Below are 15,673 nucleotides of genomic sequence, written 5' to 3'. Positions count from 1 at the left end.
GCACGAAAAATCTTGACCCAACCACAAATAATAAGACAGAGGGATCTGTTTTGTGATGTCTTCAAGAACAAAATGGTTGATATGTTTTTTGACGAACGACAAGATAATTTACTCTAAATTTATCTAAACTATGAGAACTGAGAGGATTTGAACCAGTGAGTTGATGTCTCTACTTTAAATCTGAAAATTCATTGATCCGTAAACGCTTCATATCAAATACAAGATATTCCATTAGTATATACACGATATACCATGAAAAATTTGTCCTTATTTTTGCCTCTCCACATAGTGTACCAACCATCATTCTTTTATTCATCTTATCACCTAACATGATCCAGTCAAATGGTGAAACGTTTAAACAAAACACACAAGAACATACCATAGACAGTGCATCGTAGGATCCGAAATTGCATCCCTCCCGGTATCAAACATTACTTTCTTTCAGCCTTTACAAACATTCATGACAAGCAGAAATTCTATGGTTCTTTAGGTCTCTTCCTTGCTAGATAGCGTTCTCTTGCTGCAGCCACGTCATCTGCACTTCTTTTATGATGATTACTACTCGGTTGGTTTTCTGGCGGCTGTTCAACTGACGGTTTTTCCTGTGCTGATGCATTTGAAGCTTGCTTTTCTTCAGAGAGCTCATCACGACGTTTAGACTGGGTTAAACTTTCATCTTGATGTCCCTCTATCACCCTGGGAGACTCCAACGGCACTGATGCTGCAGCGATTACTCTGTCTTCAAGTTTGTCTGGCTTGCCTGATTCGGTCTGCTTCTCTAGATGCCCCTCTCTCACACTGGAAGGCCCCAATGGCTCCAATGCTACAGTAATTGGTCTATCTCTATCTTCATGTTTATCTGGCCTGCTTAATTCCTCCTGCTTCTCTAGCTTCCTGGACTTCACATTTTCTGCACCAAAAGCAACATTTTTTTGAAGGTTGAAGTAGAAATCAGTCAAGTCTTTCTTTTTGGTAACATCATCTTTCTCCTCCCGAAGTTGACGCAGTCGATCTTCCTCTGCCCATTTTGCTTGCTCTGCAAGTTTCTTTTTGTAAGCACCTGTGACAAAGCGTTCCTTGTCTGCATAGAGGTGATCCTCTTGGTTTCTCTCTTTCTGTAGTTTTCTCTCGTATATTATCTCCTGCTCTCGCTTTCGTTCTTCTGCCTTTCTCTGTATACCAGGAATATACCTTGCCATTCTCTCTTGACGATCTTGCACCCGAGGTTGGATGGCTTTCTGTTTCATCTGGTCATAAACTCCATCGTAGTCGAACACCGACGGGTCCTGCTCCAGTGCCTTCCTCTGCTGTTCCTCAATATCCTTGAGAGATTTGTTCTTGGAAGCCTGGCGAGATATTTCCTTCTCAACATCATTGTCGTCGTCATTGTCATCAAAACCCAGAGGTTTAGGGACAGGAGGCCTTGTCGGCTGCTTCTTCTGCTGCCCCCTTAGGTTCAACCCGTACTTAATCATTCTTCTTCTTCTTCTTCTTCTTCCCTCTATATGATGTTCTGCTTCCAAATTCAATCCGCAAAAGGCAGTTAGTTAGTTTCGAATAATTTTGTAGGAGGTATATTGAGAATCAGTTATCAAGGGATTTAAATAGGTGTACAAGCATACACAAACACAATATTCCATATCACATATGGATTCTAATAGTCTTCCTAATTCTAAAAGGACAAGGTGGGTTTTTTATGAGTTAACCCGTAACTCTGTAAATTACCAAAGGCTTCTTCATATAAGATTTATGAGTTAACCCAAAACAATACCTCCTCGATATCTAATATTTTCTTCTTTTCATTCACTCTAATTTCACAAATTTATGAGTAATCGAAATTGGAGGAGAGAAAACCACATAGATCAAATCTTATGCAAAAAAAAAAAAAAAAAAAATTTGCGAATCATATCAATGTCAAATGCATCGGAAGAAGAGTACATACGAAACCCTGAACCCAAAATTTTGATGAAGTCCGCAAATCGAATGAAACAGAACAACCAGAAAAAAGCACGAAACCAAAACCCTAGTAGCAAAAACGCATTGCAGGGGAACGAAGAGGTAAAGTAAGGACACTTACACGAATGAGCGCTTGATCGGCAGCCGCGACGAAAAATCAAAAGGCCTACAAAGAAAGGGGAGCGAACAAATTGAAAACCCTAGTTTGACAACGCAAAACCCACCATTAGAGAAAGCATCAGCATCTATGAAGAAGCAAACCCAGAAAACAGATGAGAAAGCTAAATCTGTATAGAGCTTCTCCCAATTGGAACAAAGAGACCCAGTGCTGGAATCGGTGTTCGTTGTTTCCTGAAAACAACCAAAACAAAAACCAAAATCCAAAAAAAATAAAAAGAAAATGTAAAAGCAAGTATGTGAGAGAGAGAACGGAAACAAGAAAAATGATTTCTTCCTTAATTTCTGTTTTTATTTGGGAAATTTGGGGGTTTCTCAGAATTTGGGATTTCTAGGGTTCCTTCCCATTCATCTATTTTCGTCGTTCAGATTTCTTCGTCGTTTCTTTCTGTTTGAGAACGGGACGAAGTGGGTTTCTTTTAAATATACGATATTTTTTGTTATTTATTTTCCGGAAATACCCCTTCCCGCAAATCCTTTGTGGCGAAGCCCCGGGGATCTCTGATTGTATGGGTAACGACTCATGGGGCTGAAATGGCAGAACTCAGGCCCATTAGTCCAACTTAGGGTGGCGAGAGGACTCGTTTTAGCCATCTGGTTCTCCAAGATATTAATATTTTAATAAACAGTAAAAGACCATATTTACTTTCATCTCCAACCGAGGACCAAAGGGTCATAGGGCTCGTTTTAGCCCTGTCACAAAAAATAGTCTCCAACTAAAGGCCAAAGGGTCATAGGGCCAAACATAATTTATTATTTAAAAACTACAACTTAAATTCAAATCCAACAGTTAAGTGACGTCAGCTAGCCGTTGGATTTAAAATTTTTATTGCTATAAATAGGGTGGATATTGGGCCATAATTCACACAACTTTGAATACAATCTATTTCAATTCAATCTCTTTCAATTCAAGTTTGCAATGAATTCCAACTTTGGATCCTCTTCGGATTCCAACTGGGGGTCCTCATCCAATTCCAAATTGGAAGAAAAATGGGCGCAAATGAGTAGTATCTCTATAAATGAGTACATGAGGTGCTATAGAATGATACGTTCTCATACCATAAACAAGTACCTACAGCATGATCTTATTGAACATCGTTGGGCCAAAAGAAGCATGGAGTAGGCGTTTAAATTTTATGTTGTTAAATGTTTTTTTTATGTTGTATAATTTTTATGTTGGTTAATATTATTTAATGTTGTTTCATATTGTTTAATGTTGTTTCATATTACTTAATTTAATTTAATGTTGTATAATGACTTAGGAAGTTATAGGAAAAAATAGAATTTAAAAAAAAAATATGAAACAATTTTGTAAAATAGAAGTTATAGGAAAAAATGGAGTTTAAAAAAATTATGAAACAAATTTTGTAAAATAGAAGTTATAGGAAAAAAAATAGAATTTAAAAAAAATATGAAACAAATTTTGTAAAATAGAAGTTATAGGAAAAAAAATAGAATTAAAAAAAATATATGAAACAAATTTTGTAAAATAGAAGTTATAGCAAAAAAATGGAATTTAAAAAAAAAATGAAGTTATAGGAAAAAAAAAATTTGTAAATTAAAAAAAATAAAATAAAACTATAAAAAAATAAAAAATAAAAAATAAAAAATAACGGCTAGCTGACGTTAGCTAGCCATTATATTCAAAATGTTCCATGCTATTTGTGTCGGTTATAACCGACACTGTTTCTTTATTTCTATCAGTTATAAGTGACAGCAAAACCGACAGTATTAAAAAAATTTCTAGCCCAACCGGGGTTGGCTGGCTGCCTGCATGCGCCCAGCCCTTTGGCCTTTTCAAAATCCGTGGGGCCCACGAGCCCTCTGGCCTAGCCCTCGGTTGGAGACAGTTTTCGGGCTATTTTTAGCCCTCTGGCCCTCTGGACTCTTCAATTGGAGATGGCCTTAGGCTCGTCAACAAAAGACGGATGGACATTTCGGTGCGACAGGTGTAGTCAAATTAGAATTTGATGAGATTTTAATAAAATTTAAAATTAGGGTGCAATTAATTAGGATTTTGAAAGAGGATTTTATAAGAGATTGAAATTATGATATAGTCAAATTATGATTTAAGAAGATTTTAAAGAATACATTAAATCTACGGGTAGTTAATTACGTTTTTTTTTTTTTTTTTAAAGTCCATTCAAATCTAGATATAGTAAGAATATCAAAGATTTGTTAAGATTTTAATGAATTGGGGATTTTGATGAATTTGAGGGTGGATAGTATAAATACCAAAAGTCATTAAGAATCCAACCCTCCCACTTTGATTTCTTTTCACATTCATCAAACTTCCTCTCATAGACATAAGACAGTCTTCCTCCATTCCTCAAGGTATTGTTGTTCTCTTCTATGTAGTTGTACTCAATCCTGCAAACCTAGTGCTAAAACCTGAGGTTGATAAACCTAAGCTTTGGGCAAACCCTAATTTATATATGTTTTCTGTGAAATTGGTTTTGAGTTTTGTGTCTTCAAAACTTTGTTCTTCTAGTATTTCGCAATTCGTCGTCAGAAGTTAGATTTATCGATAAAAATTCAAGTTTAGGGACACAGATCTATATGCATTTTTAGGGAAATTTGAGAAAGCTGGAAGCTTTTCTGCAAAACCCCATTCGTTAATTTGGTGGCTTTCAATTTGTATAGCTAATAAATAATTTTGATTTGGTAAATGATTAGTACAACTAATATAAATTTAGTCATTGTCATTTGATCGTGTTTCTAATTTAAAGATTTCAATGGAAACAACAACACAAGAATGTGGTTTTCTATTCATTATAGCAGTAAAGGTTAGTACTAAACAATCAGAACATAGCAGCTTGTTGTAGTGAAATAAGACAAATTAACCCCAAATAAAGAAAAGACTCCGCAAATGTAAGTAAATTGCTCCAAGTTCATGTAACAAAATGTATAGAGACTTGTACATTAGGAACTGTTTCAGAAAACTAGTCTCCATCTATCATTTGAAAGCAAAGATTATTATTATGGATATGCGGAGTGACAAACAATGTGACAAGAGTTTCAGGTTTTAAGAAATCCATAAAAAAAAGTCCATACAAATCCATAGAAATCTATAATGAAAATCCATACAAATTTGCCAAAATTCATATAGAATTGTAAAATCTATTAAAATCTTTTGAAATATGTCACTTACAAAAAGTCTTTTTAAAATGCTTTGAAATCCAAATCAACTATACCCCTAACTTTTAAAGGCCACAATCTCATCGACACATGATGTTATCAATTTAGATGGAGTATGTTACCAATTTAGGATGAACGATTATACTTATTGACACACTTATGAATACAAATGAGTTATCCTCAATTTTGATTGTTTCAAATTAAATATAATTATTGCTACAATTATTTCGTCTTGAAATGACGATTGAGTAGCTTGACTTTAACATTATGCAATCTCATCCATTTTTCCTTTTTTTTATGGTACGTGGTTGTTGATTACTATAGTTTTGGTATCCAGAAGCAACTTTTTTTTTCTTTTGTACCAACCAGTATGAATACTGGTGGTCAGGAAAACTAAATAAAATGATTTCAAATCTTTACATTTTAATAAATAAAAAAACCACCTATTAACTTTATTTAATAATTTGGACAAAAGACTAATTAAAAAAAAAAAAAAAAAAAACTATTAACGTAGCTGACTATGATGGGACAAAAAGGTGGGAGAAAAAAGTGGAGTGTTTGAAGTGTTTTTTTTTTTTTTTGGCTGCGTAGAATAAGAAAAATACTTTGAATTGAATTACATTCTCCTGTTTTATTTTTGTGGTGTTGTTTTCCAATAGTAGTCATGATGACAGGAAACTTTTCAATGTGCTCTGAACATGGGGTGGTACACTCTACACAAGCTGTGAGATTCTTGTGTTAAAAAATTAATAACATAAAAAATAAAATTTTCCACCACTTATATAATAACACGTGGTATACCATTTGTGTTACGAGCACAAGGAAAAATTTCTCCAAGATGACACCCAAGCTCAAGAAATTGGATGGAGAACTACATTTATTATTGTAGGTATATGGAAAAAGTGAGGAAATTTTAATTTGGTAATTGAAAACAGTTTTTTAAATATAATTACTAAGAACATAATCTTCTCAAGGTTTTGATCTAAAGAGTCATTTCTGGGTTCATCGTTTTCGGTGCAATGGGTGCTTTTACAGGACCAAAAAGGGTCTAAGTTTCAATCCTTATGAAACTGAACCAAGAATTAAACTATTTATAAAACTTCATCAATAAATAGACATTATTCATGAAACTGTACCAATAAGTAGACATTATTTATGAAATGAAAACAAGAATTAGGCGTTATTTCCAAAACTAAACCAATAGGTGGAAACTACTTATGAAACTGGATTATATACTATTCATGAAACTGGAGTAAGAACTAGACAATATTTATGAAACATGACCAAGAGCTAGGAACTATTTATGAAACTGGACCGATAACGAGACATTATTTATGAAATTGAACCAAGAAAGAGACACTATTAATGAAATTGTACCAAGAAAGAGACACTATTAATGAAATTGTACCAATTACTATACATTATTTATGAAACTAAACCCAATAACTGGACATTATTTATGAAACATGATTAAGAACTAGACCCTATTTATTAAAGTGCACAAAAAACTAGACACTATTTATGAAATTGGACCAATAGATAGTATAGTACTGTTTAGTTTCATAAATAGTGCAGTTTCATAAACAGTGTATAGGACCTGTGCACATTAGGTTTTTTTTTTATATTTATTTTTTTTATTGTGTCATGTTCATTAAAAATTAAGTTTTTTTGTCCTTTTTATTAAAATTTAAGGGTTTTTCATTAAATAAAGTTATAGCATGATTTTTGGTTAAAATAAACTTAGTCCAAACCCTTTTCATGAAAGTTCCCTAATTAAAATAAATATTTAAAAGGTAATCGGTCATAAAATGTAGCGACACGTACCCCTCAAGTTGAAATAGATGTTAAAATTCCAAATTGTCAAGTATGTTGCTTCGATGTAAAGATGACACACCCTAATTTCGATACCTAGTGAACATTGAAACCAAGGGATGTTGCCATCACCCGGATGGGTGATGAAGGCATAATATGCATGAAAGCATAACTAAAATTATCAACTAATAAAATCTACCAAAAATTTGGCACAAATTTTTTCCTAAGATAGGGATAAGCCCAAATTAAAACATATGCATGTGTTTTAACACATCCCCGAATGGCCACACTTAACGGATCTCCGACCCTCTATTATATGCAAAATAGTATGGGTGGGACCATGATTTTTTCAGGACCGGAGTAAGGCTGATCCAAATACAGCTACCTTAGAAGTCCGATCATGGACTCACCAGTTTCGAGTGAAACTGTATCAAATGGAGCAGTTGTGCCGCCATCACCTTGTTTCAGGGCAATATGTGGAGTCTAAGTGATTCCAATGGATGACCATGCTTATCCCGCAAGACATGCGATCTGGTTCGGATATGGACTCAATCAGATCCTATAAGTCTTGGAATTCCTACAATCTAGGAATTGGCCAGTGCCGCAAGTAATCACAACTCCTAAGAGGATGCAATATCTACTTCTAGGCTCTAGGACTATCCCGACTGAATGAGGAATCTATCCTAAAAAGGTCTCTATTCCACGATATAAATACACACATGTGCGGTTCATCTTGGGGTAACACAATCTAAACATTTCAATTCTCTTGCCCACTGCTTGAATCTAAAATCGTTCACTAACTTGACTGTCAGAGAGCCTTTCGCTGGCACACCTCCCTCTCCTCCCTCGAGCTATAAGCTTGTTTACAATTGTTTACTATTTTGTAGGTTACTCAAGCATGTGCACAACCACCATTCACAACGGTGTGCGAATTTGGTTCCAACAATTTGGGCTTTCATTGAGAGTGAACTCCTGTTCCACTCGGCGAAATTACTTTACCAACTGACATGTTTGAGAGCTTTGTTAACAATAACGGCTTTGCTGTGTTCTAAAGGTAATGTCCACAAAAAATAGGATGAGATCATTGCCATAGACGAGATGTGAAGACATCATGGAAATCTGTTTGTCCTTTGAAAGTGTTCGACAAAGCTTATTGGTTGGAGAACCTGCTAGACTCATGAAGGCGCGTGTCGAAGACTGATAGGACTTTTCGGACTTGCAAAAAGAGGGTTAAAATCACACAAATACTTGCAAGAGAACAACATAGTTGTTGTAAGAATGCTCATGCAAGGTTGTTCCCACATGGATTATTTAAAACAATTCATGTAAAACCAAATCTTAATTAATTACTTGAAACAAAGTTTATAAAAAGTTGATTTTGAATTTTAAAATATTAAAAACAAATTTAAATAAACTAATTAAAAACAAATTTAAAGAAAACAATTTAAAAGGAAAATTTAAATCTTTGATACAAATAAGTTTAAAGACTCACGAACGTTCTTCAATTAGAACTACTCCGAAATTCATCCATTTGAATATTTTTTGCTCAAGAGGAAGTCTCGTGTCCTACATTAAGAATATAAAACAAAGTATCAAAATTTCACCCAAATAAATACCAAATGACACATCCCAACCCGGAATGCCCACTTAAACTCCGAATCGAGCTGTGTTAGCCGACACCAAGAGGGTGACGAAGCCATAGAGTGTAGTGATGTTGAAAATGTGAGTAAATTTAAACCTAAAAGTGCCCAAATATAAGAGTGCGCTAGTGAATGGGAATGAACCCATTTCACACGTGATGTCAGAGCATAAGTAAAGTACAGTAGAATAGATTGAGAATTATACCATCGGAAGTAGTCTTTGTATCAGTGTTTGCCAAGAATCCTTGTCAACCCGAAAGCTCAACACTAAAACGTGGAGGGGCGAAAAACAAGGGTGAGTGGGTCTAAAGACAAAGCTTTGTAAAAACCTTTTCGAAAACATAATAACCTCTCGCCGTAAAACAAGTATAGTTTACAAGATATACATATTACGTATAGTAAGAAAATATTTACCGTAGCCTGCAAAATCTCAAGAATTCAATACGGCACAATATTTCGTAAGTAAACACATGACATCCATAATCATATAATCTCGCAAGCAAACACATCATATCGAGTGCTCATCGACACATGCTAACACACGAATTCATGCAGAGATATTTTGATAAGAACAGGACTGGGTGTAGTAATGATATACGCTCTAGCACTACAATCACATGAAGACTGGCGATATGTGCAGCACATACGAGTCCTATTTGCTTATAGCAATCTAGGACAGGATTGACACCTACAATGGATCCAAAGTGAGCGTACGGTGCGATGTGCACATACACGTGAAAGACTGGCCCTGGCCTGAGAAAGAACTTACACTAGTGCAACAAACGATGAGCATATAACATAAATATAGTCATGCCATAGTGGTTCGATAATTCACATCGACATAATAGTAATAAATAAAATATTAATCATGGTCGTAATTAAAATCCTATAAAAGTATGCATACTTGTGTATCCCGTAGAATTTACGATAATTTCGTAATTTTTCGTCATTTCGCTAATTCTTATAAGCATTAGTCTAATCTAGGCATACGTAGGAAATTCTTTTTCAAATGTATAAATGGAAACTAAATAATTATATAATATTTAAAAGCAAAGACTCATTCACATATCATGTTGTCGGGTTGAACCCGCCTCGCAGGCTTCGAAGATCCTTATGATACGTTTCACCTAGAGACGAGACCATTAACGTAAATATATAATGTATTAACGTGTAAACACGTTTTTCGTACAAAGTACGACTGATAAAGGAACTATTTTAAAACTGTCAAATTTCGAAAAACAAAGAGCGGATTTGGATTCAGATTCAGCATGTCTAGAAACCTAAGGAGGGACCTCAAGTTCCTCCACGCGCCACCACAAAGTGGCTACACATGCAGCCATGCGTCGGCCACCACGTGCCGTCACTACGATTTCTAGATTTTTGCAGATTTTTCCCTCGACTTTCAAAGCGCATTTTGAGCTCGATTCTCAACCAAATTCGATGATTCAAAAGCTATATTAAAGCTAGAAATGTAGAGAACAAGTCCATACCAAATTGGGGCCGAGTTAATGTCGGCGTTGGCCAAAAAAATGGCCTAAAGATGGTCAAATGGTCACAGACCTTTGCTGGAAAAACTGTAGAACTTTCTTCTTCCGAGTTATTTCAATGTCAACCCTTTACCAAAACACATGAACTGAGTCATACACCTATAATCTCGATGAGGAAAGTTAAATCTAGTGTTCTCGGGCCTCATCTTAGTCGGAATCGACGATAACTCGTCAAATAAGACGATGAACAGTGGCAATAGCCACTGTGCAATGCAAGCTCCACGTCTGGGTTGATGTTCACGGTCTGGCTTATTAGAAATGAGGAAGACAAGACACGGTGGTGGTCATAAAATAGAACATCGGCGATCGCCATGGTTTGTTCTATGCAGTGAGCACAGAGTGAATGAGGGAGGTAAGGTGTCCAATGGAGATGTGAAGGGGTCCGATCCCCTTGAATTTGAGTTTTGGAAAGGATGATAGGTAGTGGTTTTAAGGTGGCAGTTCAGTGAAGATCGCCGGAGCTGTGGTGGTGATGGCAGGCTCAGTGTTTACAGAAAGAAAAAAAGAATGAAGAGAGGGAGTTAGATGAGAGAGAGTGGGTAAAGTTTGAAATGAAGGGGAGAGAGAAATGAGAGTTGTGAGAGAGAGAGAATCCGGGATGGGGAGAAAATGGGTTGTGGGCCCCACTGGCTCAAAAGCAATGTCACCAAAGAACAAAATAGAAAAATATCCCCGTTGAGTACTTTAAGAATACGATAAAATAATAGCTCGTACGCGTCACTAAAAGACGGTCAACTAAAGTCAACAATCTCGCTTCTAGGGCATTTTCGTCAAATCACTCTTTTAAAATTTATAAAATCGTAAAATTAGGAACGGGTTGTCACACCAAAACATATTAAGAATAGGGTAAAATATATCATATAAAATCGACTCATCAAAATACTGCCAAACTTAGCTTTTTGCTTGTCCTCAAGCAAAACAAAACTCAAAAAAAAAAAAAAAAAAAAAAAAAAACTTAAGCAAAACTTAAAACAAATTCTCTCTTTCAATTTGCAAGCCATATAAAACGTTAAAAATTAGAACATCTTTCCAAAAATTCCAACCCATCTCACCATAGAGTCTAAGCCATTTAGAGTTAATTAGAAATAAATTAATGAGCTTCCTTTGGTGTAAAGGCGAACCAACATAATCAAAGAGACTCGACTACAAACCCTTACCACTCATCCTCTTTATTTAAAACTTCACACACTTATTTATTTATTTTTCTTCTCTTTTTTGATTTTTTTGATTTTATTTTTTCTTCTAGTAATAGTAGTGGTTGTATAACGCTACTTCTTTTAAGCTTTCTATCCAACCCATGTAACAATATTTAGTTCAATGACTCCCAAACTAGTAGGGCTTTAAGACACTAGGTGTAAAACACCCCTAAGGACTTATTAACTAGAGCTGAAAAGGCTACGAAACCAACTAGCCACCTTGTCCTATACTAAGACTCCACCCCTGCACCAACTAAATTGCTAGTGTAGAACTATTGTGGTTGTTGATAAAGTAGAATTACTATTGAAAGCATGATTCAACCTTATATTATCTGCCATTATTTTTCTTGTACTCTTTTACATGAAATAGGGCTACATTGTTGCTGGATGTAAGATTTAGTTTTACTTTTCTATCTGTGCATTTGTGTTTGTAGCTGAAAATATGACTTTGTTATGTTTCTTGAAATCAACATGCATATCACAAATGTGTGCATTAGAAGCATGTAGAAAATAAACTGAAACAAAGAAAGACAACAACAACAACAAAAAAAACATTTTCCCACTAAGTGGGGTCGGTTATATGAATCCTAGAACGCCATTGCGCTAGGTTTTGTGTCATGTCCTCGATTAGATCCAAGTACTCTAAGTCTTTTCTTAGAGTCTCTTCCAAAGTTTTCCTAGGTATTCCTCTACCCCTTCGGCCTTGAACCTTTGTCCTGTAGTTGCATCTTCAACTGGAGCGTCAGTAGGCCTTCTTTGCACATGTCCAAACCACCATAACTGATTTTCTCTGATCTTTCCTTCAATTTATGCTACTCCTACTTTACCTTAGATATCCTCATTCCTAATCTTATCCTTTCTCATGTGCCCACACATCCAACAAAGCATCCTCATCTCCACTACACCTATTTTATGTATGTGTTGATGCTTCACCGCCTAACATTCCATGCCATACAACATCGCCGACCTTATTGTCGTCCTATAAAATTTTCCCTTAAGCTTCAGTGGCATACGGCGGTCACACAACATGCCGGATGCACTCTTCCACTTCATCCATCCAGCTTATATTCTATGGTTGAGGTTTCCATCTAATTCTCCGTTCTTTTGCAAGATAGATCCTAGGTAGGGAAAACGATCGCTCTTTGGTACTTCCTGATCTCCGATCCTCACCCCTAACTCATTTTGGCCTCTATTTGCACTGAACTTGCACTCCATATATTTTGTCTTTAATCAGCTTAGGTGAAGACCTTTAGATTCCAACACTTCTCCAAAGGTTAAGCTTCGCATTTACCCATCCCTGAGTTTCATCACCACTATATCGTCTGCGAAAAGCATACACCAAGGAATATCATCTTGAATATGTTTCGTTAACTCATCCATTACCAATGCAAAAAGGTAAAGACTTAAGGATGAGCCTTGTTGTAACCCTACAGTTATGGGGAAACTTTCGGTTTGTCCTTCATGAATTTTTACGACAGTCTTTGCTATATCATGCATATCATTTATAGCTTGGATATATGCTACTCGTACTCCTTTCTTCTCTAAAATCCTCCAAAGAATGTCTTTTGGGACCCTATCATATGCTTTTTCCAAATCTATAAAGACCATATGTAAATCCTTTTTCCTATCTCTATATCTTTCCATCAATCTTCATAAGAGATAGATTGCCTCTATGGTTGAGCGCCCTGGCATGAACTTGAATTGGTTGTCTGAAACCCGTGTCTCTTGCCTCAATCTATGCTCAATGACTCTCTCACAGAGCTTCATTGTATGACTCATTAGCTTAATACCTCTATAGTTCATGCAATTTTGTACGTTGCCCTTATTCTTGTAGATAGGCACCAAAGTGCTCTTTCGCCACTCATTTGGCATCTTCTTCGTTTTCAAAATCTTATTGAAAAGGTCTGTGAGCCATACTATACCTGTTTCTCCCAAGACTTTACACACTTCGATTGGCATATCATCTGGGCCCACTGCTTTTCTATGCTTCATCTTTTGCATCAAATTCACCATGTAAAACCTTCCCTTGGCGCCACGTTGCAGGTATTGAAATCATTGGTCCAAGAGCAAGGGCAAGGTAAAAAAGATTGTTTTGTTCTTTACAATATTATTTCAGGTACAATTCAAAATTCTCATATCTTAATTTGATAAAGGCGTTTTGATAAGTACAGAGTAAAAGATTCTTCATGGGTTTAATGTTTAATCCCTAGTACCGAAGTAAGGTGGTACTCTGGTAATCGTGGTGAGAAGCTTTATGAGTACTAAGTTTGGGAGATAATGTTTTTCCTAATCAGCATTACCAATGCCAATAAGGCTTTTGCACTCTGTCCTAGGCCCACAGACTTACTCGTATTCTACTATGTTCCTTGTTTTCTCTAAAAGTTCGTTTACTTCGTAAAAAATTATTGGATTAAGATTTTTTAATAGAGAATGAGAAAAAATGAGATTGTATACAAACACATGTTTATCATCAAAGTCCAAGAAAAGGGCACGACAAAGTACAACAGCTTGGGGGAGAAAAGCCTTTACCCCTGACATGAAAATTTTCCTATAAAAACTATGAAGCAAACTTGTTCGAAATCATCAACTGAAGTTCAATCATCATCATCTACTCCCAATATGAGGAAGAAAGCAGTGATGAAGAACCCTCCAAAGAATCTTAACACTTCGTTGAGATTAAACTCATATACCAATACTGCGATGAGGGTATTACATGGAGATGAATGTTATGGAACAAATCCTGAGAAGTGAAGGATGCTATTTTGGGATTATGACTTAACTTATTCTTGCCTAATCTCGTTTGGCAAGAATTAGCTTGAAGGACATGGTTTTTTTGGCTTTAGAATCCTAAATATTGAAGGTTCAAAAAGGAAACTGGGCTTAGAAAATAGACTATGAAATAGAGAAGGAAGTTTCATGGTGCAAATGAAGAAATGATATCTGATGAAGCTTTGCTATAGAAGGGGCTATTTAAAGGCAAAAGCTCGGATATCCAGCTATTGAATACAAAACGTTACTTATCTAGCGCATAGAAGATTGAAGTCACCCAAAGAAATGAATGGCCTCCTTTTGAAAAGTGTTCCCACACAATACAATCATTATGATATTTATGGCAAGACATTTGAGGCCACAATTCAAAATCCAAAATGTATCCACTACACCTCAAAGAGTCAGCTCATCAAATGAAGAAAGAAGACTAAACGGTACGTATTCTAGCTTACTTTGAAAGGCAAGGTCTTTGGATAACTATCCATCTTTAAGGGGAACAAGCTGCCTTTCTGATGCATAGTTAAGGGCAATTGTGGGACATAATTTTCTAGGGCTAGAGTAAGGATGATTCGAATACTGTTACCTTAGAAGTATGGTCATGGACTCAACAGCTCCGAGCGAAGCTAGATCACATGAAGCAACGATGCCACCATCACCCTGTTCCGGGGCAATATGCAAAGTCCGAGTGACTCTGCTAGATGACCATGCTTGTTCCACAAGACATGCAATCGCATTTGGATATAGACACAATTAGATCCTCATTAATCTTTGGAGTTCCTGCAATTTGGGAATTGGTGTGCGACACAAGTAATTATAACTCATATAAGAAGGTGCAATATCTACTTCTAGATATCCTTTTGGATTCTCCCGGCTTAGAACAAGGATTATATGCTAAAAAGGTCTCTCTCCTCAGGGTGTAAATACACCCGTCTAGGGGTCGTCTCGGGTAACGCAATCTCAATACTCTAATTCTCTTTTTCATTGTTTGAGTCTAAAAATTGCTTACTAACTTGATCGTTGAAGAGTATTTGGCCGGCACACCTCCCTCCGGTTTTAGGCTTGTTGACGATGGTTCTCTGTTTGTAGGTTGCTTGTGTTTGAGCCTCCACCATCCGTGGCGGTGCCCAAATTTTGTTTCTAACATGATTAATATGCATTGGTCCTCACATGTTCTCAAAATGAAGACCTAAGGAGAGCAGGATTGGTGTGTCAATAAATATAATCATGTATTCTAAATTGTTAACATCTTCAGTCTAAATTAATAACATCATGTGTCGATAGGATAGTCGTCCTTAAAAGTTAGTCGCACCGAAATGTTTCTCTCTCATCTGTTTGACGGGCCTAATGGGCCTGGGTTCTGCCACTTCAGCATCGTTACCCATCCAATCGGATCCCCGGGCTTCCGCTACAAAGGATTTGCGGGAAGGGTATTTACGGA

At 36.2% G+C, this 15,673-nt stretch overlaps 1 protein-coding gene across 3 annotated transcripts; it reads right to left on the bottom strand.

The window, feature by feature from the left end:
• Positions 1-170: 170 nt before the first annotated feature.
• LOC137736382 (uncharacterized) lies at positions 171-2,527 on the bottom strand. Of its 3 annotated transcripts, none has more exons than XM_068475670.2 (3): positions 2,218-2,527; positions 2,078-2,122; positions 171-1,513 (listed from the first exon to the last, which is right to left on the bottom strand). In XM_068475670.2, the coding sequence occupies exon 3, from the start codon at positions 1,473-1,475 to the stop codon at positions 477-479; it is 999 nt and encodes a 332-aa protein (XP_068331771.2). In that variant the 5' UTR covers positions 1,476-1,513; positions 2,078-2,122; positions 2,218-2,527; the 3' UTR covers positions 171-476. The 3 variants fall into 3 exon arrangements, with proteins under 3 accessions (XP_068331771.2, XP_068331778.2, XP_068331762.2); XM_068475677.2 differs by having other exon boundaries at positions 171-1,516; positions 2,218-2,523; XM_068475661.2 differs by having other exon boundaries at positions 2,078-2,218.
• Between the last annotated feature and the right edge of the window lie 13,146 nt (positions 2,528-15,673).

The sequence above is a fragment of the Pyrus communis genome, chromosome 15 (assembly GCF_041283825.1).
Source record: "Pyrus communis isolate YQ-2024b chromosome 15, ASM4128382v1, whole genome shotgun sequence".
Taxonomy (NCBI): Eukaryota; Viridiplantae; Streptophyta; class Magnoliopsida; order Rosales; family Rosaceae; genus Pyrus; species Pyrus communis.
This window is presented reverse-complemented; position numbering and strand designations above follow the sequence as displayed.

Bases quoted from the DNA above. Each gene is read 5' to 3' on its own strand.
- LOC137736382 (XM_068475670.2), bottom strand. From the start codon at position 1,475: ATGATTAAGTACGGGTTGAACCTAAGGGGGCAGCAGAAGAAGCAGCCG.